This window comes from Mustela erminea, chromosome 3 (genome assembly GCF_009829155.1).
Source record: "Mustela erminea isolate mMusErm1 chromosome 3, mMusErm1.Pri, whole genome shotgun sequence".
Classification (NCBI taxonomy): Eukaryota; Metazoa; Chordata; class Mammalia; order Carnivora; family Mustelidae; genus Mustela; species Mustela erminea.
The window spans coordinates 137,750,952-137,774,223 of record NC_045616.1 but is presented as its reverse complement, the minus strand read 5'-3'; the positions used below and the strand labels follow the sequence as shown (position 1 = coordinate 137,774,223).

General features: G+C 44.5%; 1 protein-coding gene across 9 annotated transcripts in view; it reads right to left on the bottom strand.

The window, feature by feature from the left end:
* The window catches only part of ADAMTS12 (ADAM metallopeptidase with thrombospondin type 1 motif 12), a 290,253-nt gene that overhangs the window by 215,060 nt on the left and 51,921 nt on the right, over positions 1-23,272 (bottom strand). The window contains exon 2 of one of the 9 annotated variants that reach the window (XM_032337658.1): positions 4,371-4,519. The exons of the other annotated variants lie outside the window; for them this stretch is intronic. Coding sequence (XP_032193549.1) covers positions 4,371-4,430 — 60 coding nt within the window. The 5' untranslated portion in view covers positions 4,431-4,519. The remainder of the gene's footprint in view (positions 1-4,370; positions 4,520-23,272) is intronic. 9 annotated transcript variants of the gene reach the window in all.

Below are 23,272 nucleotides of genomic sequence, written 5' to 3'. Positions count from 1 at the left end.
AATGGGCAAAATATTTAAATGAACACTTAAATATAAAGATATGACTTGGAGCCCCTGCTTGGTGTGGTCACTTAAGCATCTCACCTTTGGTTTCAGCTCAGGTCGTGATCTTTAGATGAGCCCCAAGTCAGGCTCCACGCTCTGCCCAGAGACCACTAAGGTTTCTCTGCTCACTCTCTCTCTCTCTCAAATAAATACAAAAATCTTAAAAAAAAAAAAAAAAAGATATGACTTGCCCCTAAGATTACAAAAAGATGTTCGACACTATTCATTATCAGGGGAATGCACATTAAATTATATACCATTACATACCTATTTGAAGAATGGTTATGATCTAAAAGACTGGCAATGCCAAGTGTTGGCTAAGATTTGGAGAAACCGCAGCTCTCATGTATTGCTGGTGGGAATGTAAAATAGCGTAGTTATTTTGGAAACAAGATGTTTCAAAATGGTGTGGCAGTTTTTCAAAAGACTGCACATATACTATTCATATAACCAAACAATTCCACTTCCAGGTGTCTATCCAAGAGACGTGCAAGCATGCTGTCACACAGGACTCGGAGGCAGCAGCCTCATTTAAAGTAGCTGAAAGCTGGACACAGTCCAAACGTGCCCCAGCTGGTGAATGGATAACCAAAGTCTATCAATAGAACAGACACTGCTCGGCAATAAAAAGAATGAACCACCCATATTGGCAACAACAGGGATGAACCCCAAAGGTGTTATGCTAAGTGAAAGACGCCAGACACAAAAGACTACAACCTGCGTGATTCCATTACATGAAATTTCTTTAAAATGCAAAGCTCTAGAGGCAGAGAATGATGTCTGCCTGGGGCTGGGCTGGGAATGGGAACTGCCTGCAAATAGGCATGAGTGAACGTTTTGGGAGTGACAGAAATATTTTAAAAATGTATTGTGGTGATGAGTCCACAATTGCTGTTCACTCAAAAATCCCTGCACTGTACAATTAACAGTGGGTGAAATATGATAACATGCAGATGTTACCTTGACAAAGCTATTGAAAAACATTTCCTAAAAAAAAAAAAAGGCCATTCTTCTGGGTTCATGGTTCTCCAGTGAGGATGGGTTATGGGGAAGGGGAGCAAGACAGGAGGAGGCATATTACCCCCAATGAAGGTTTTTTTTTAAACACACGCATTTGCTCCTCTGTGCAGTGTAATACCAGACATCAAAGGATATTGTCATCCATTCTGGGGAGACTTACACAGTTTGCAAATGATTCTGATGATTCCAGGCGATTCTGATACACATTAGCCAACACACATATACTCCTGAGAGTTTCCTTTTGATCAGACTAGGTCCCAGGAGTCCATGTTTTCAAAAAGCAAAACGGCTGATTCTTGTGATGAGACGAGTTTAAGACGCACCGCCCATGGTCTCCAATGCCAGAACCCTTCCGCCCGGTGGCAGGGCTCAGTGGGATCAACAGACTCTGGGAAGACCCATTTCCTGACCTTCTTTCAATCATATCTATGCCGTCCACCTCCAGGGCTAGATCTGAGAATAGCAAGCACCTGCCCGATCCTAATGAATTAAACCAACTACAATTCCTGATCCCTCCACCTTTGTGGGGACTCCGGTTCACTGAAGTGACCCCTCTGAGATCAGTACCAAAAAGGCCGACAATTTCATTATGATTATAACTAATCACACCCATTACACATGTTAGCCATGACATAATTCACTAAATTTATGCCTTGGTGTGGTTCTCTATGGATGAAACGTGCTTTAGGCCTTTCCAATTTGGTGATTATAAGATTATACTTCCCCTTTTTAAAGTAATGTCTTTTTCTTTGAAACAGCTTGTCATTCCTTAGTCAGGTGGAGTCTCTCATCCTTGGAAGAACATAGGAAACATTTAAAAATTACCATTTGCAGGGGCACCTGGGTGGCTTAGTGGGTCAAGGCCTCTGCCTTCGGCTCAGGTCGTGATCCCAGGGCTCTAGGATCAAGCCCCATGTCGGGCTCTCTGCTCATCGGAGAGCCTGCTTCTCCTTTCTTTCTCTGCCTACCTCTCTGCCTACTTGTGATCTCTGCCTGTCAAAAAGAAAAAAAATCTTAAAAAAAAATTACCATTTGCAGTCACCTCTTACTGTTTTATTTTGCTGTCAAGTTTACAAAAAACAAAACAAAACAAACAAACAGGTGGCTACAGAAAAAGGCTAAAAGTTCGTATTTTTTAGAAAAAGGAAAGATTTATAGGGAGGGAACACGGGGTGTTCAATAAAATTAAGTTGACCATCTATGGAAGTGTCCCCAGCAGCTCTATGCATTTCAGCAAGGTTCCAATCTAGCCAACTGCCTGAAACTCCTACCATCGCTAGCATTTGTGAACAAAGCATGTCGCATTCCCATGAATGTTCATTCATAGCGAGAATACATTTCTTAAGAGAGAAACTATGGGTACTTGAGTGACCCACATATTTGAGAGGGTACAGCAGTGACATCTGTCATCAGAACCAGCCCAAAGTCTTCAAGAATTGAATGTCATCAAATCCACGGGCTCCCCTGGGCTGTGACCCATCTTTTGGGAGGCCTGTCTCCTGGTTTCCAACCAAGCTGTCCATAATCTCGACCCTTCCACGTCCCTGTCCTTGGGGGACCCTCAGACACGACTGCTCCTAGGAATCATTACTACATCATTGTGTAGGGTTACAGAAGAGTCTCCCCTATTATAAAAGAAAGTGACTTTTCTCTAGGATATTTAAAGGCACGGGAAAGCTGGGCAGGAAAAAGAGCTCTTTTCTTCTGACTCTTCTGCAGGAATTAAATAGACACTGAATGCCTACCACGTGCAAGGGAGTGTTTCCGTAGCAAACAGCTGAAGATGAATATAACACAGGCCCTGCCACCAAGGACCTCCCAGCCTCGCTCAACGAGAGAGGAAAGGTGACGCTGAGTCACCCTGAATCGAGATGATCTCATAAGGATGCCAAGTAATTCCAGCACTGATGGGCACCCCTGTCCCTGCCTTGATCACCAGCTAATGGCCGTGGAGCACACCCAGAACTCTGCACTGCAGTCTTTCTGGAAAAGATGCCTGCTTACTTGGCCACAGTGATTCCTACCACTTAACAGAATTAGCGGACCTCGTAATAATGTGCATCCGGCTGAAACAAACAAGCCCCTCTGGGAAAGGTGTGGAGATCTCTCTCTCTCTCTCTCTCTCTCTCTCTCTCTCAATCTAGCCAATAAGTAAGTACACATCCAAGGTAATAAATGTTATGAGATTTGACAATGACTCACTGAAATGGTATGAAAATGTACCCATAAGGGAGGAAGAGGGTGGGAAAGAGTGGAAGGAAGGGAGGGGGGAGGGGGGAAGGGGGGAAGGGGGGAAGTGGGAAGGGGGGGACTTTAAAATACAGCCAGCAGAGATGCACACGAGACGCAAACGTCCTTCTCTACTTGACAGTTCATGGGGTTTCATTTCCCATGGCCTCCAGGTGATTTGGGGAGAGGGAAGAGTGGGACACGATTCAGAGAAAAACCCGAAGCAGGTGCACCAGGCAGCTATTCTGAATTTCTCCATTTGTGAGAGGATCCTTACATTGTAGCCTTGAAGGAAGGGAAGGGCCATTTAAGAGAAGCATGTGTCTCTCGCCATAAGCAAACCAAAACAAGAAAGCCCCCGTTAACTGCAGAACGCTGCACAATTTCCAAAGCACCTCTGCACACATCCTCCTCCGTTCCCCAGGAACCCCGGGAGAGAGACAGGACAGGTGTCACCCCTGTCCCTCCTACAGATGCACTAACCCAGTTTTCTCCAAATCCTCTGTTTCCACAGTGCTCTGCAGGACATCCTTCACTCCTGAGAGCCTGGAAAGTCCTGTCTCTCAAAGAGTGAAATCCCAGCTCACTAAAAATGTGATTCAGGGCCCAGAAATCAATCTCTCTCTCTCTCTCTCTCTCTCTCTCTCTCTCACACACACACACACACACACACACACACACACTCAGGATCACACAGATCCTGTAAACAGAAGCATGGTTTTGCTCTCTAAGTAAACAATCAGGGTCTATGGGAACGTGGGGAGTATAAAAGGTTGTGGACGTTGTGAGTTCCCTCCAGGACAGAAGGGCCACACATGCTGAGCAAGGGGACAGCCTGACAGTGTCAGTGTCTTGGGCACAGGGCCTCAGATCCCCAGAGAACCAGATGCTGCCCCATTGTGGGCATGGGGAAATGTGGACATAGACCTATCTGTTAACCCAGCAGCAGATGGCATGGCCCACACACTCTGTCCCCCAGGCTGAGACCAGGCCATACCCTGAGGGGAGTGAGGGACGGAACAGCCTCTGTCACTCAGTGTCCCTGTCTGCCAACCAGCCCGCTTTCACCATCTCACCTTTATTCTACCAGAAAAAGCCACAAGAGGTTTCCGTGGCTGCCCCCAATGGCCTCTCATGCAGGAAAGAAGAAACTAATAATGGCGTCCACTGAGGAGGGAGACTGCTGGTGGCCAAGAGCAGCACATCAGCCGTGCTCCCAGTGAGTCTGAAAAGAAATGGTGAGCATGTTAGCAATCAGGCTCCTGACATCCTGTCACTGGCATTTCAGAACTACAGTTTGCTTTTCCTTTATTTTGAAAATCACTTCATGTTTCTCAGCAAAGGGAACAGTTGACAAAACCAAAAGACAACCAGTATAATGGGAGAGGATATTTGCAAATGACATATCAGTAAAGGGATAGTATCCAAAGTCTATGAAGAACTTACCAAACACCCAAAGAATAAATAATCCAATCAAAAAATGGGCAGAAGAGGGCGCCTGGGTGGCTCAGTGGGTTAAGCCGCTGCCTTCGGCTCAGGTCATGATCTCAGGGTGCTGGGATCGAGTCCCGCATCGGGCTCTCTGCTCAGCAGGGAGCCTGCTTCCCTTCCTCTCTCTCTGCCTGCCTCTCTGCCTACTTGTGATCTCTCTCTGTCAAATAAATAAATAAAATCTTAAAAAAAAATGGGCAGAAGATATGAATAGACATTTCTGCAAAAAAGACATCCAGATGGCCAACAGACACATGAAAAAGTGCTCCACATCACTCATCGTCAGGGAAATACAAATCAAGATTACAATGAGATACCACTTCATACCAGTCAGAATGGCTAAAATTAATAAGTCAGGAAACAACAGATGCTTGTGAGGATGCAGAGAAAGGGGAACCCTCCTACACTGTTGGCAGGAAGGCAAATTGGTGCAACCATTGTGGAAAACAGGATGGAGGTTCCTTAAAAAGTTGAAAATAGATCTACCCTATGACCCAGCAATCACATTACTGGGTAATTTACCCCAAAGATACAAATACAGTGATCCAAAGAGGCATCCACACCCCAATGTTTATAGCAGCAATGTCCACAGTAGCCAAACTATGGAAAGAACCTAGATGTCCATCAACAGATGAATGAATAAAGAAGATGTGGTATATATACACAATGGAATACTATGCAGTCATCAAAAGAAATGAAATCTTGACATTTGTAAGGACATGGATGGAACTAGAGGGTATTACACTAAGCCAATAAGTCAATCAGAGAAAGACAATTATCATATGATCTTAAGGATATGTGGAATTTAAGAAGCAAGGCAGAAGATCACAGGAGAAGGGAGGGAAAAATGAAACAAAATGAAACCAGAGAGGGAGAAAAACCCTAATTGACTCTTAACCATAGGAAACAAACTGAGGGTTACTGGAGTGAAGGGGGGAGGGGGATGGGGTAACTAAGTGATGGACACTGGGGAGCGTGTGTGTTGCAATGGGCACCAGGCCTTATATGACACTGATGAATCTCACACCTGTACCCTGAAACAAATGACACATCATATGCTAATTAATTGAGTTTAAAAATTAAATGGAAAAAAAATGAAATTACTTGGTGTTCCTGAGGAAGTGACTAACTCTGGGGCAAGTGCATTGTCCTGCAGCACTCCCGACCCGGCTCTCAGCACAGGAACACTAGGCTGCCTGTGCAGCCTCCTCCCTCTGACTGGCCACCTTAGCCAGCCTCGTGCCTCCTCTCCAGCTCCCAGTAGGTCCGTGCTGGTCGCTGCAGTAATTTCAAGCAAATCTCAGCACTACATCATTTCACACCAAAACTACACTATGAATCTTTTAAAACTGTGGCCATTTTCAAGAGTAAATATTAGGCCTTTATCACACCTAACAAGGGTAAAAAAAATAATCCCTCGATTTTCGACAAAATTGCCATTTTCTCAAAGAAAGTCTCTTTACAGTTCATGTGTACAAATATGGCGTGGAGAAGTTCCACACTCAGCATCTGGGCGTTTTGCCTCTCGCTTCTGTTTTATTCTGGAACAAGCCCACCCACCTTCCCCCCTGCCATTGGCGGGTGCAGAAACCAGGTCTGTTGTCCTGGAAAATGTCCCACATTCCGAATCTGGTTGCTTCCCTGCGTCTTTCTTTATCCCTGCTCTCTGTAAACTGGTAAACTAGAAGCTTGATTTGATTCAAGTGTGTGGCATGCCTGTGTGTGCATATGTATGTGCAAGTGTGTTTGTGTACAAACATATGTATACACATGGATCTGGATAAAATCAAGTTTCTAGCTCCATATACAGAATACATATTGATATATATACATATCTATGGATAAGAGGTAGATATCAGCTACCTCTCTCTATATATGCATACGTTCATATGAAAGAATTATTCCTAGAAACAGGAATACTTCATAGGTTGGGCTATGTTCTTTCTTTAAGGATTTTATTTATTTATCTGAGAGAGAGAGAGAGATTGTGCACAAGTGGAGTGAGGTACAGAGGGAAATGCACACTCCCCGCTGAGCAAGGAGCCCGATATGGGACTCCATCTCAGGATCCTGGGATCATGACCTGAGCAGGAGGCAGAGGCTTCACCGACTAAGCCACTCAGTTGCCCCATAAGCTGTGCTGTGTTCTTCCTGCTGCGTCATACATGAAGGAGGCCTGACATCTGGCGCTGCTTCAAGTAGCAATACTAACATTTATTAGAGGGTTACCTGGTGATTTCGATCCCTCCACTGTAAAGTGTGGGGTCAGTCTCTCAGGATGAAAGCAAGCCATGCCCAGATCAGAAAGCATGTCAGGAGACGGAGGTCAGTGGCTCTGGCTTAAGCTCTGTCCCTGATGTCCTGCCCCACATGCTCATAGCATCTCATGCGCATGGCGGCACAGCAGACACAGGGCCTCTGGCTTCCTGCACAAATTAGCTTTCTACAAGCTACTGGGTTGAAATAACCCACAGGAGTGATCAGGAGTTTTAAAATCTTAAACTACACGAAGAAAGGGGTCTGGTCAGCATAGAGCACCGAAAAGTTTGGGATCCAAAAGCTAATCCTGATGTCCACAACTCAGCTTATTATTATATATATGATACTTTCAAACTGGACCCTTTTCTAAATGAATCTCAAAGCCTGGTACTTTTAGCAAGATAATACCAGCCATAATAACTTATTGCATGATCCTGGGTTCTACTGTAGAGGGAGCAAATACAAGCTTGACCTCTAAGACTGGTGGAGAAAAAAAACACCTACAAAAACTGACCAAGACCAATTATGGGGTGCTACATTATTCAACATCGGTAATGTTCAAATGCAATGAGATCAGCACCGTAGGTCTCTCGGGGCAGGATGGGGAGGGATGAAACCCAGAAGGAGCCCTGAAGGAAGGACAGAATTTTAAAAGTGGGAAAGGAGAATAGGAAACAAAAGAATCAACTGGACTGAAGGCCCAGAGAAAGAAATGGCAGAGAAGAATAAATATTTGGGGTGGGATTGAAGGAGAAGGGACAGTCACAGGAGGGAAAGATTTGTGTGAGGAAAGGTTGCTATGTAATCAGCCTTAGTTGGCTTCAATCAACTCAATACTCATAGTCAGAGGGAAGAGTTGACCAGGTGACCCTTCAGCCAAGCACAGTGGTTCTCTAGCTCAATGTACAATGCACTTGCTTTCCCTCCGAGCATGCCTCTAACTTCAGGAGCCACGACCCATGGTCTGGCAGGCAGTGGAGGAACCCACACACCTGAGCATCGTCCTCAGAGTTGACAAGGGGGTCGGTGGGAGAAATGTCAGACCCCAGGGCTGGAGGGAAGAACAAGGAGACAGGGCACCTTCCAACTCTACAAATGGCATCTTGAGCTGTCACCTGTAGGGAAGTCAGCTCCCCAAATAGCCCCACTTGCAGCTTGAAATATTCTTAAAAGGACAGCCATCCTTTTCCTCCCGGCAACGCCATTATTTACATCTTTTTTAGTAATTACAAAGTTCTAAACGTTCGGAAAAGACACTTGAAAGGTGTGGTACTTTCAAGCAGCTGTCACAAAAACAGACTTTCATGCAGAGCAAAGTCTGGGTCTTATCTGGGAACTCTGAGCACACAGCTCAGGAAAGCTGGGAAGAATGTTCTCCATGTTTCTGGTCCTAAAGCAAGGCACCATATGCCCAGACTCCTAAAGCTCCTCACTGCTACTTCTGGTGGAGAGGTAGGGGAGCTAAGATGGTGGCAGGGGGTTCCCGGGGAATGCACAATGTCCTCCTGCCAGGTCAATAAGAGCCCTTCAGGGGCGCCTGGGTGGCTCAGTCGTTAAGTGTCTGCCTTCGGCTCAGGTCATGATCCCAGGGTCCTGGGATCGAGCCCTGCATCAGGCTCTCTGCTCAGAGAGAGAGAGAGAGAGAGCTTTCTCCTCTCTCTTTCTGCTTCCTCCTCTCTCTGTCTGCCTGCCCCTCTGCCTACTTGTGACCTCTGTCTGTCAAATAAATAAATAAATAAAATCTTAAAAAAAAAAAGGGCCCTTCAGCCCAAATGTGGAGGGCTCTAAAATTTGCCACCCTTTCCCCCACTGATCGAGGTGAAGGCTGAAGAGAATGAAGGAACGCAGAACCTTAGGCCGACTGCCTCAGTAACAATGCAATGTTGGAGTTTGCAGAGGAACAACAACAACCAAGCCCAGGAAAAACACCTAGAAACTTCACTTGGAGAACCTCACTCTAGACTAGAGTCCCACTCATACCTCTGTTAAGACAAACAGAACCTTTTTGGGCACATGGAGAACCTCCAGGATTCACAGCTTATTCTCCGTGGCTGATGAAAAAGAAAAATTTACAAGTGCCCAAAGGCATAGTAACAATGACGTCGCCTACAGCATTATTGGTAACACCTAAGTGACCCATCAGTGAGGACATCAACGGGACAACAGACTACGGTGCATACAGGGCATATGCTACATGCTAGCTGCACAGGACATTCCAGTAAGACAAGGCAGCCACGTCCATTTCACTCACTTTTGCACCCAGCACACAGCCTGGCAGAGAGAAGACACTGGAATCATGAAAAAGTGAATGGAATGCACACACTACTGCACCAACTTTAGAAGAAACAAGACTTTAATAGACATGGAAAGATGTCAAGGTTATGTTGCTGCATGAAAAGCACCAAATTCTTGAGCGGTAGGGCTCCATTTTTATATTAGCAGTGCATATATATTTCTTTATTTTTCATCTTAAAATTATGTGTGTTCATGTAGATAAAGAGTATTTATATGCACCTCTAGGACCTATAATGGTGTTGCTTGCTGCTATCCAGTACTCCTCTCTTTCCAGGCATATAGAAAGCTGAATTTCCTGGCCCTCTTGGTGCTCAGTGGGGTCACAGGTCTAGTTACAGCCAAGGAGCTGTGAGTATAACTGACATATGTCACTTGCAGGCCACAACATTACATACCAGCATGTGCCTCAGAGCAATCTTCCCTCTCCCAAGTTTTCTTGAAAGTATTTGTTGAGATCAAGCTTCTGGCAACTTGGAGCAGCTCCCCTAGTCAATATCATATAATATGGGATCGAGAAATAAACTTCAGTTGTGTTCCCCTGGGTTTGGGGTTGTTAGTTAGCCCAGCATAATTTAACCTATTTCTGACAACTACAAAACACACACACACACACGGACTATACATGCAGGTATACAAATATGTGTATTTATGAATACATACACACAAATATCAGCATGTGTAAGAAATCTGTAAAAAGAAACAATCAGATAAGGTGGGATGAAAGTGGAATTAAGGAGGGGGCTTTCAGTGTGTATTTTATGTAATTCTCTATTTTAAAAATTGTTTTACACTAAACATGACTGCTTTTGTAATTAGTAATTCTGACTGCTACCTGCTCTTGACCTGTCCATGAGTAAGGCTAAATAAGCCAAAAGGAGACCTCAAGCTGTAGATCTCTTGCAGTTCCTGAGGCCTTCGCGCCTCCTGGCATCAGGTGGTGTACGATCCCTGGGAATCATTCAACAGAGTGGGTTAAAAGGAAAGGACACTCTCTCATTGAACCAATCTAGGCAAACATGAGATATGAGAAGCCTGTCTTTCCTTTGGTTAGCTGTCTCTTCTGTACCATTCCTCTTCTCTGTTCTCTCTTTTCTTACCAGTCTATCATCCCTACTTCTAAGGTACCCAAGTATACTAGGCTTCTCCTCCAGCCCCCTCAAAGTCACCAACTGCACCTTGACCTATGCTACCAAATCTCAATCTTGGCTGTACTTGGGAGGCACCTGGGGGGTCTTAAAACCTCCCAGTGTCCAAGCTACATCTCAACCAGATGAACCCAAATTCCTGGTGGTGGGACAGAGAAGCACTGGTAGTTTCCATTGCTTCCCAAGGGCTTGTAACATGCAACCAAGGTTGCAAGGTGACCAAGGCTTAGAGAAGGGAGCTGACAGGGAACCACTACTCCAGACTGGTAACAGCATGAGCAGTTTTGTGACCCCTCCAAGTAGGAAGTAAGCGTGTCTGAACAGAGATCACGTCCTTAAGTCAAAAGACTGAAGCTCAATGGGAGAACACAAAACCAAACCCCCCGCCCCATCCCAGCCCCAAAGCCTCCAGAAATCAAAGTCTGTCTCTCTCATCTCTCCTTAAAAATACAGAAGGGGAAAATGGGAAGAACTGCAAGAGCAACTGTTATTTCATAATACTTATCTGATCATAAAGGCATCCCAGTGAGCCGAACTGTGCCTGCTACAAACTGGAATCCTTTTTATTTTACATCATTAAGCCAGTCAGTTCCAACTTGGTGACTACTAATATCACGAGCCCTACTTGCCATTTCAATTCTGTGACAAAGCTGTGGCACAAAGGGCAAGTTCAAAAGCCAACCCACAGACTGAATCTCATTTATCTCACATCATCATTTCCCTTGAAAGGTCAAAACCAGAGAGTAGGCAGAATGGGCAAAGCAGGTTAAAAGGTACAAACTTCCAGTTATAAAACAAATAAGTCATGGGGCTGTAACATCCAGCATGGTGACTACAGTTAGTAACAACATACTGCATATCTGAAAGTTGCTAAAAGAAACGATCTGAAAAGTCCTCATCACAAGAAAAACAATTTTGTGACTATGCACGGTGACAGATATTAAGTAGACTTATTGTGGTGATCAGCACACAATAACATACAAATCTCCAATCATTATGTTGTACACCTGAAGCTAATATAATGTTAGCTGTCGATCATGATGCAATAAAAATAAATGTGTAAACAAACAAATAAATAAATATCAAAATTATATGATTTCAAATCAGTACTTTTTGACTACTGATGGCCAGAAATTTCTTCAAGGCAGGTTCCTTCTTTCCAACTGTAACAGGATCAGATTGGGTCCAAAATGAAGGACAAAACATTCACAGAAGGCAGGGTTGAAAAAAGCTGAGAAGTCTTCTATAAAGGTACCTCTAATTTCAAGCAAGAGAAGGTAACATCCTGCCAACAAGAGTGTAAACAAGCAATGCTTTAGCTCTTATGATATCAGCAACTTTAAATACTTGACTTTCCACAATCCCAGTACTAGTTGTTAGAGAGGGAGAACCTAGCCTGCACTTCTATACTCTAATGATGGTCAGTGGTCTGTGATCTTCCTGGCCACACCTGTTGAGGAAGACTCCTGCCCTATAAAACTCAAGGCAAAGACAGTCATGTTGTAATCTATTTAAATGCTAGCTCCTAGAAATTCACACACCTGTTAGGTGTAGCCCCTAATACCTCACACCTGTTAGAAAAGACTATTATTAAAAAGACAAGAGATAACAAGTTATGGAGGAAATGGAAACCTTGTGTACTTTTAGTAGGAATGTAAGTTGCTGCAGCCACTATGTGATGCAGCCACAGCATGAAGTGTCCTCAAGACACAAAACACAGAAATACCATATGATCCAGCAATCCCATTTCTGGTTATAATCCAGAAAGTCATTATCTCAAAAACATAACTGCACCTCTATGTTCCTTGAAGAATTATTCACAATTTCTGAAGTACAAGATGATCTATGTGTCCACTGATGGACAAGTGTAACATAAAATGTAGACACATATACATAAATATATATGTGTGTGTACATATACATATATGTACACACACACACATACCCACACATACAATGGAATATCAGTCAGCTTTTAAGAAAGAAGGAAATCTTGACATTTGTAATGACATAGTTGAACCTGAAAGGCATTATGCTACATGAAATAAGCCAGACCCTATCCTATCCCCCCCAAAATACTGCATGGTATCACTTATATGAGGAATCTAAAAATAAAGTTACATAGTAGAAAAGTGGTTGTCAGGGACTGGGAGGTAACCACTTTTCTACTGCTTAACTTTTCTATTGAACACAGAACCAAACCACTATCTCCCAGCAAAGCTCAGCTGGGCTAAGCAGAGAACTGGATTCTAAGCACAGGCAGGTAGCATCTGTCACACAAAAGGAGCCCCCCCCCCATGGGGTCACCACGGGGATGGTGTTCATCATCAAAGATGCCTCCGCTGGCACCAATGCTATGGTAACGGTGCCAAGCAAACCCCAGCTCTGATGGCCACCTGGGTCCCTGGTCTCCGCATCTTTTCCTATTACTCGTCATAAATGTTCTCGCTGAGTGCTCTGCTTCAAGTTCAGAGAAGATCTCAGGCAACCTCCTCTGGTGGCATGTGAATGTATCATCCAGGAGTAGCTTACAGAAAGCCATCTAGTCTTCTTTCTTTTTTAAGATACCGTATCTCTAAATCCTTCTCTGTTCTTCTCTGTCCAAACCAAAAACTATCCCCAAATACCCATTATTTTTGTCCAGAGCCTGTGGTAGATTAGCTTGTTCTACCTCCCCACCTAAGGAATACAGTTGTCCGCTCCCTGACTTTGCCTGTCCACATGACATCTTCTAGTGAAAAGGATGTTAGTACAACTGAATGTGGGAACCAAGTTTGCCCAGTGGCACTCACCGTCCTCATCTCTGTCACAGCTCTGGGAAGAGCTTCCACCAACACCTGCCGGCCTCAGAAGGACTGTTCCTGGAGCAGACCTGACCTCAAATCTGCACAGCGAGCCAAGGCCAGCCTACTCCAAGCTGGCCTGTAGATGTACCGGCAAGACAAAATGACTGTTGAGACTTCGCTTTCCTCCTCAGACTAAGAGATCCTGGGAAAATGACAGTAGTCTAGAAAAGGTTTCAAGAAAATGTAGCTCCTAAGTGAAAAGAAGAATGCAAAAGGCAGTATCAGCCTAAGGCAGCTGAGTGGGGAGACATCAGAACCGCTTGGAACCTGCAGATGACCCCATCAGACCTGCTCATCTCCCTAGCCTAGGTGTGGGGGTGGGAGGGGGCCAGACACTGAACTCCAGGGAGTCATACAAAGTATGGGCTAGGGAATACAGAAGTATTTGGAAGCCAATGGGAACTGGCATAGCCAAGATGGGGTCCCCATTCATTACGTGTATTTTTATCCCCACAAACACACTAACAGTGTCTGACTAGTGCCACTGTAGTCAAACAGCAGCGTGATGAAGGCTGTAATTTCTTTTAAAGATTTTATTTATTTATTTGACAGAACCACACAGTGAGAGAGGGAGCACAAGCATGAGGAATGAGAGGAGAAGCAGGCTTCCCACCAAGCAGGGAGTCCGATGTGGGGCTAGATCCCAGGACCCTGGGATCCTGAATTGAGCCAAAGTCAGATGCTTAATGACTGAGCCACCCAGGCGCCCCTGAAGGCTGTAATTTACTGTAAAATAGTACAGTCTAGTCAGTATGGTATTACACATGCACTAGTTAAAGTTTAAATTCTAAGACTGGCCAGACTAACAGTATGCCTGATGCACAGCCCAAGAGTAGTCATCCAACGTTCAAATAAAAAGAGGCATGCTCCTCAAGTGGTCCCCCAAATCCTACCATTTGTGTCAACATCAACAGTCTACACCTTGCTACTTAGTACAATCTATATAAAAATACACTAATGAAAGCTGTGTTTTGTTAATTACATAGTGAATATCAGAAATGTGTTCTCACTGGAGAAATTGAAGTTGTTCAAGGTATTTAAACTGATAAGACAGCTGAGAACACTCTCCGTTCCTATATGAACAAAGTATAAGAATCCAGCAAGGCTAGAAACCTGTACAGGGCATTCCAGCCTGCACCCTCTGTCAGAGCCACATCTAACCACTGACTACACAGCACAGGAGAGTAGCTACGCCTGCCTCAAATGAGCTGTTCCATACCGGGAGCCAGAGCACCAAGAGGAGAGACAGGAGGGTTTCACCCAGCTTACAGAATGGATCTGCGCAATGTTCTGCACCTGCCTTCTTAAAGAATGCTTGTCCCACAAACGTCTTTATGTGCGATGGAAGAAACAGGTTAGGAGGTCTATGCCACGAAAGAAAAAAAAAAAGCCTTTTCTAATTTGGCAAAATAACTTTGTAAAAAATAGAAATTGTAGAACACTTAAAAATAAATTATATATCATCATGTTCAGTTGGAAGCCACTGCAGCCTAAGGGATAAGTATTAGATGCTAAATGTCTAGTATTAGCTGCTAAGGATTTCCTACAAACCTTCGCTTTCTCACCTGTAATACAAAGGTCGTACACACCTTAAAGGAGTGTTGGATCAAATGGGATAATGCATTATAATTATTAGAGTACTGAGTACTTACAGCAGATTTGGAACATAGGAAGAAACCCTGTGCCGTTTTCAGAAGGTGTTGGCTCCCGCTGTCCCCTCCCCTCCAATATCCAGAAGTCACTGAAGCACCTAGAAATGTATTCCGTCTACACAACAGGACGTACGGACGCCGGGGATGGTGAAGAGCGATTTTAAGGTGGAATCAGCAGGACGTGCAGACTCACTGGCTGCGGGGGTCACAGCAGAGAAGGTCAGGAAGGTAACGGGATTCTGGCTCGGTGCCCCCGGTGATCCTGGTGCGCTTAGTGAGGCAGGGATGCCGACACAGAAAGGACTAAGAAGGACTAGAAAGGAAAATAAGTACAGTGTTGGACAAGCCGAGCTTCGTGACACCCACATAGAGATGGTCTGGAAGCACTCGGAGCTCAAGACAAAGACGCAAGGCAAAAAGCCGAAGTGCACCAGTTGTCTCGCACAGGCGAAAACGGGGGAAGACCAGATCCACAGCGGGGCATAGAGATGAAGGTTAGGAATGAAGCTCTGAGAAGAGCAAACCCAGTAAGGAGAGAGAGGAGGTGATCTGAGTGATGATGAAGCCAGTTGAGGAAGTGAGAAGCTGGGAGAAAGGCAGGGGGAGAGCCAGGCGACAAGAGCACGGCAGTGGGGAGTTCTGGCTGGAGTTAAGCTCCGAACTGTGTCCACCGAATCCAACAGTCTCGCAGGCGCTGGGGACCTTGATAAGAGCCGCTCTGATAACACACACAGGTGTGGAAGGCAGAGGGCAGCTGGCTGAAGGGGGCTGGTGTTGCAAAGGGGGTAGCAGACATCTCTGTTCACTCAGAAAGTGTCACTAGGAAAGAGGGAGGAGTGGGTTGTTTCCTCCAGTGATTAAGGCTCAGTGAAACTGAGTGAAGGACCAGCGGGGCTAGGCAGGAAGAGATAGCTAGGGGGCTCCGGGATCAGGCTCACAGAAATCCCCAAAATGCGGAGGTATAAGGAAACTAGAGATAAGGGACCAAACCAGACCACCCTGCCCCAGCAGTCAGAGCTGGGGTCTTGTTCTAACAGTCACTTGTGACCAAAGAAGAATTACCAGACCCTCAAAAGGAAGTAAGCTTTTTTTTTTTTTTTTAATATTTATTATTTATTTATTTGAGAGACAGCACACAGGGAGAGGGGCAGAGGGAGAGAGAGTCTTTTTTTTTTTTTTTTAAAAGATTATTTATTTATTTATTTGACAGAGATTGATCACAAGTAGACAGGCAGGCAGAGAGAGAGAGGAAGGGAAGCAGGCTCCCCGCCGAGCAGAGAGCCCGATGTGGGACTTGATCCCAGGACCCTGAGATCATGACCTGAGCCGAAGGCAGCGGCTTAACCCACTGGGACCCTGAGATCATGACCTGAGCCGAAGGCAGCGGCTTAACCCACTGAGCCACCCAGGCGCCCAAAAGGAAGTAAGCTTTTAAAGGTGTTATCACTAGTCCTTACTCAGTGGTGCTATCTGTAGACATGATAAAAAGATTCAACAAAAGACCAACCCTAAAAGCCCTCTTGGGCAACCCTGTCCAGACCTCTCTCACTCCTGAAAGCTGTTTTATTTTCTGTGCCCTTGCTTAACAGAAACTCTTTCACTTTACTCACTCTCCTTTGTCTGTAGGATTCATTCTTGGACTTGGTGAGACAAAAACCTGGGGCTCCCCACTTCCCAATGCCCATGGTTGTGGAGACAAAGGCAGCTACAGAGAGAGCAAGGTGAGGTGCAGGGCACACAGGTGACGGCTGGTTCTACAGTGTTTCCAAGGAAGTCAGGATGACAGGATCCAGAGCTTAAGAGGAGAAGCATGAACTTTAGGCAGGAGGAGGGACACCTTTTCTTGTAGAACCCAAAGGAATTAGAAAAATGTATATGTCGGGGCACCTGGGTGGCTCAGTGGGTTAAGCCTCTGCCTTCAGCTCATGTCATGATCTCAGGGTCATGGGATCAAGCCCTGCATTGGGCTCTCTGCTCAGTGGGGAGCCTGCTTCCTCCTCTCTCTCTGCCTGCCTCTCTGCCTACTTGTGATTTCTGTCTGTCAAATAAATAAAATCCTAAAAAAAAAGAAAAAGAAAAAGAAACATGTATGTCTTCACGGACCCAAGTGTTGTTCTCTGCGATGGACCACCAAAAAGCCAGGCCTGGGAAAAGCGATTTCCATGAACAGAGATGTTTTCGGCATGGGCGAAGTCTCTGTCAGCAGGGATTCTCCCACTGGACCAAGCTATAGACTCCCTGAGAAGCTTTTAAAAATCCTGACCTCACGTGATACCCCTTACCATTAAATCAGTATTTCTGAGGTGGAGTTCAAGGTTCAGTGATTAGGAAACAACCACCCAAGAGATCCTAACTGCAGTCAGGTTTCAGAACCAGGTATCTAGAAAGAGGATATAATTTAATATTTACCTTTAAGAATTAGCTACATATGGGGGCACCTGGGTGGCTCAGTGGATTAAGTGTCTGCCTTCGGCTCGGGTCATGGTCTCAGGGTCCTGGGATCAAGCCCCGCATGAGGCTCTCTGCTCAGCGGGGAGCCTGCTTCGCCCATCTCTTTGCCTGCTGTTCTGCCTACTTGTCATCTCTCCCTCTCTCTGTCAAATAAATAAATAAAATACTTAAAAGAAGATTTTTTCAAAAATAATGCTGTTTAAAAAAAAAAAGGAATTAGCTACATATGATTAGAACCAAAAAGAACTTTAGAGAGCCTTTAGTTTGAAGGCACAACAGCTAGGACTTCTAGTACTATGTTGAACGGCAATGGTGACAGTGGACAGCCCTGCCATGTTCCTGATCTTAGGGGAGAAGCTCTCTGTTTTTCCCCATTGAGAATGATATCTGCTGTGGGTTCTTCATAGGTGGCTTTTATGACATTGAGGTATGTTCCCTCGATCCCTACATAAAGAGTTTTGATCAACAAAGGATGCTGTATTTTGTCAAATGCTTTTTCAGCATCTATTGAGAATATCATATGGTTCTTGTTCTTTCTTTTATTAATGTATTGTATCACATTGATAGATTCGCAGATATTGAACCAACCTTGCAGCCTAGGGTTAAATCCTATCTGGTCGAGGTGAATAATCCTTTTAATGTACTGTTGGATTCTATTGGCTAGTATTTTGGTAAGAATTTTTACAGCCATGTTCATCAGGGATATTGGTCTGGAATTCTCCTTTTTCGTGGGGTCTTTGTCTGGTTTTGGGATCAAGGCAATGCTGGCCTCATAAAATGTGTTTGGAAGTTTTCCTTCCATTTCTGTTTTTTGGAACAGTTTCAAGAGAATAGGTATTAATTCTTCTTTGAATGTTTGGTAGAATTCCTCTGTGAAGCTGTCTGGCCCTGGGCTCTTGTTTGTTGGGAGATTTTTGATGACTGCTTCAATCTCCTCACTAGTTATGGGTCTGTTCAGGTTTTCTATTTCTTTGTGGTTCAGTTTTGGTAGTTTATATGTCTCTAGGATGCATCCATTTCTTCCAGATTGTAAAATTTGCTGGTGTATAACTGCTCATAATATGTTCTTATAATTGTTTGTATTTCTTTGGTGTTGGTTGTGATCTCTCCTCTTTCATTCATGAGTTTATTAATTTTGGTCTTTTCTCTTTTCTCTTCAATAAGTCTGGCCAGGGAGTTAATCAATCTTATTAATTCTTTCAAAGAACCAGCTCCTAGTTTTGTCGATCTGTTCTATTGTTCTTTAGGTTTCTAATCCATTGATTTCCACCATTTGCAAAGTGGATGGAACTAGAGGGTATTATGCTAAGTGAAATAAGTCAATCAGAGAAAGACAATTATTGTATGATCTCACTGATACGAGGAGTTTGAGAAACAAGACAGAGAGAGGATCATGGGGAAGGGAGGGAGAAATGAAACAAGATGAAACCAGAGAGGGAGACAAACCATAAGAGACTCTTAATCTCAGGAAACAACCTGAGGGTCACTGGAGGGGAGAGAGTAGGAAGGATGGGGTGGCTGGGTGATGGACATTGGGGAGGGTATGTGTTACGGTGCGTGCTATGAATTGTGTGAGGCTGATGAATCACAGACTTATACCCCTGAAATAAATAATACATTATATGTTAATTAAAAATAATAAAATTTAAAAAAATAAAGCACAGTAGCAAATTTATCAAGGAAGAAGGATAGAAAATATCCAGGTGCACTGCACATACAAAGAGCAAGCATCATTCCGATAAACATTCGTTTCCTTTCATAGGTGCCTATGAATGAATGGGGTCGAGAGAAATGTGCCTCTTATTGTGGGCCAGCTTCAAAACAGTCTGAAAACCAGTGACCTAAATAAACTCCTTTCACAGATGACAAAATTGAGGATCAGAGACATTCAAAGTCTCTTTAAAAGTCAGACACAGACACACACACACTAGCGAATTCCAGACTAGAACCTAGAGCTCCTGATGACTTGCAGAGCACAGGTGACCTTCTGTCTCCTGTGCGTGCTGGTTCCCCCACTCAGCACGCTGTTGTAAACTCCCCAAGGGCAAGGATTCTGGCTTCCACTTTTTAGGTTTACCGACATTTGCAGCTTTGAAAATATTGTAGGCCTAGCCCTGAGGGAGTACGTAAGAAGTAGAAGATGTTTCAGTCCTTAAGAACATGAAATTTAACTGGGAAGCTCAGGCTGGAGGCCCCAAAGAACAGGATATACCAGAAAATGCTAAAGTGTGGGTCGCTGTGAGGGCTTGGAGAAGCACAAGATCCTCACCACGCAAATCTCTCCTCCTGAAAGCCCTCCGCAAGCATCCTTCATTTTCATCTCTAGAGAAGACTACCAGAGAAATAGAACACTCATCTTGTAGCAGAAAAAATGTTTTAAAATAGTTTTGTAAAAATAAAAACCCACTCATGAATTCCATGTCCCTTAAATAGGATTGGTGTGGTGGGTTCCTCTTAAGACAATCATCGCCCTAAAAATTCCAAGTGCCTATAACCAATTATTGAGCATGTTTTAATCAGGCAGTAACTGTTACTTCTCATTTTCCCTTCAGCTTGCAGGATGATGAAAAACAAATGTTCCAATCACAGTACATTCACTAGCGAACTTTTTTTGGCTCATTACATCCTCTGGTCCCCACATAGGCTATTTATCTTTTATGTTTATGCTGTGGGTCTTACTAAGTTGTGACCTATCTCAAATCTATTTAGAAGGAAAGCTGAAGAATGAGAGCGGGTTCTCATGTGAATCCCACAGCGTATCTGAGAGCCCAGAAAGGTCTGCAGGCACCAGCAACACAAGGAACATAACCTCATCATCCAGAAACTTTGCCCTGAAATAGGGCTCTGGTCACTAAAGAATCTGTCTTCTCCAGCTCCACTTTTGGCCTCTGGACACAGAGTAAAGCCAGGACTGTCCTTACTTGACTCCACAACAGCCCCTGGGGACAGCGGGGGCGAGTTATCTCTTAGCCAGGCTCTGTCATTTTGATGTCCATACACCCAACACCCATGTCTTGCTTCATAAGTAAATTAAGTCCCGGTCACTCCCTCTGCTCTCTGGCCCACCTCTTCCCTGGGCTCTCTCCAGGGCCCCTTCTGCCATTTCGTTACAGCTGTTTGCCCCTAGGGGTGACCAGGGATGGCAGAAAGAACAGTGGCCTTGAAGTCAGCTCTGGATCTCTGCCCTGCCTCTTCCTAGCCCCTGACCTTGTTCTCCCAGACTTCATTGCCTCATCTGTGAAAACAACAAAAGGCTAGGGGCTAACTGTACTCGTTCTGTCAACTCCCAGGGTAAAACCCAACTCAAACATGGGATATAAATACACTCTGCAATCAGGACCACCAAAACTAGAACTTCCCAAACTTTAAGTTACTTCAAAATTCCCCGGGGAGTTTGTGGAGAGGGGGGGGAAGACAAATGATATGCATAATAAATAAGGAAAATATATAGTTTGTTAAAAGTAGTAAGTACAATGGTGAAATTCAAAGCAGGGCAGGAGAGTGCAAGTGAAGAGTTATTTTAGTTTTAGTTTTGGGAGAGGGTTTAAATTTTTTACTTAAATTCAATTTAATTAACATATAATGATGTATTATTAGTTTCAGAGGTGGAGTTCAGTGATTCATCGGTTGCATATAATACCCAGGGCTCATCACATCACCCAGCTACCCCACCTCCTCTCCAGCAACCCTCAGTTTTTTCCTACAGCTAAGAGTCTCTTACGGTTTGCCTCCCTCTCTGTTTTCCTCTTATTTATTTTTTTTAAAGATTTATTTATTTATTTGACAGAGAGATCACAAGTAGGCAGAGAGGCAGGCAGAAAGAGAGGAGGAAGCAGGCTCCCTGCCGAGCAGAGAGCCCCACGCAGGGCTCAATCCCAAGACCCTGACACCATGACCTGAGCCGAAGGCAGAGGCTTAACCCACTGAGCCACCAGGCGCCCCTCTTATTTTTTTTTTTTTTCCCGAAAGGGTGATTTTAAATAGGGAGGTCAGAGTAAGTCTTGTTGAGAAGGTGACATCTGAGAAAAAACTTAAAAGAGGTAATGACCATGGAGCTGGGAGAAGTGGGGAAGGAGTGATCAAGGAGGGCAAAGACCCTATGGGGAGGGCGGTATGTGCAGGCTGTGTCTGTCCAAGGAACAGCAGGGAGACTGGAATGGCTGGAGGTGAAAGGAAGCAAGAAAATCAGAGAAGAGTTGAGGTCCTATTGCTCCTATTGCTCCAGACCCTGTAAGCTGCATTAAGGCCTTTGGTTTTGACTCTGAGTGAGAAGTGCTAAGAACAGCCTGTACAAGGGTGATGGTGGAAGCAGACTAGGTAGGAGGCTTTGGCAATAACCTGGGGAGCACACAATGTGTCCTGGATTAGGACGATTCCAGAGGAGGAAGTGGAGGGTGGGTGGAAGCCAGCTGTATGCTAAAGGCTCTCCCACGAGACAGGCAGAAAGATGAATCTGGCGGGTGAAAGGAAGAGTGAAGTCAGAGACAACTCAAAGGGCAGGGAGGCCACCAGGTCAGATGGGAAGACTGTGAGTCATGCAGGTTTGGGGAGCAGGTGAGAAGTTCCAGTTCCGACAAGTTAGTTCCTCTGGCTCACAGAAACCTGCAGAAAGATGCACGCATCTTAACTTCGGACACAAGGAATACACCTAGGTAATGACGACCAGGATCAAGAGAGGGACTATTTTTGCCCACAGGGAAGGCCTTCTTCATGTCCCCCCTAGTCACCACTCACCTCAAAGATAACTTATGCTGACATCCATCACCACAGATTGGTTTTCCCTGCCTTCAAACTCCATATAAATGGCATCACACAGTATGAACTCTTATGCCTATTTTTTTCCTTTGATATTAACTGGTGAGAAGCATCTACACGTAAAGCATAACAAGGGCTCATATTGTTTTGACTGCTGTATGTTATTCCATCATTTGAATATACTACGATTCATACAACCACTCACTGTTGATGGATATTAGCTTTGTTTCACCAGTGATATAATTTGCCATTACATAGCAGGATCAATTATTTTTGGAGGCTTGCATCTCTACTTGTGGCCTCAGGGTCCTGGGGAGATTAACACAGAGGTAAGGGAAGTTCTGGGGGGCTCATGGCAACAAGCTTAGCTGGGGCATCAATGTTGAAGATCTTGCACAATGAGGGAGTCAGACCAAATGGAGGAGACAAGAAGGGCTAATCCTGAAAGGTAGGAAAGATAAGATTTACCGAGATCCATAAATGTTTCTAGGACAAGTTCCAGTTCCAATTTCCTCTGAGTATCCAGAAAGGATTCATCTAAATTGTTATGATATTACCAAAGACCACTCTTTCTTCTCTTTCCTTTTATAGTTGCTATGGACCAGTCAGTACTCACCACTTTATAGACCAACAGGACATCAAGAGACAAGCAGTCAGGACCCTCTTAAAGATACTCCTGAACTCAGTCTGCAGGCTCCTCAGCACACTGTCATCCCATAAGTAATAAGTAGTGTGATACTCTAGAAAGACCATGAGCGCCCCAGACAGAGTTCCGGTCTGGTTCTACCACTTGTCACTTTGAGCAAGTCAATGGACCTCCCTAGTTTCAATATTCTTGAGTGAAAAGCAGACTGGGAACTGCCTCTAGGGTCCACTCCTGTCTTCTGACTCTGTTTCCCTCATCTTCAGGATTGCATCATTCCACATTCCTCCAGGGACTTGTTATCCAACATACCCAATCGGAAAAAAAAAAAAAAAAAGACTATGAAACGCTTACGTGCTCAGTGCGGTGCTAAGACACAATAAAGCAATGTGGATGACAAGCGAGAAGGAAGATTCCAACAAGAACACAAACCCAGCAGAA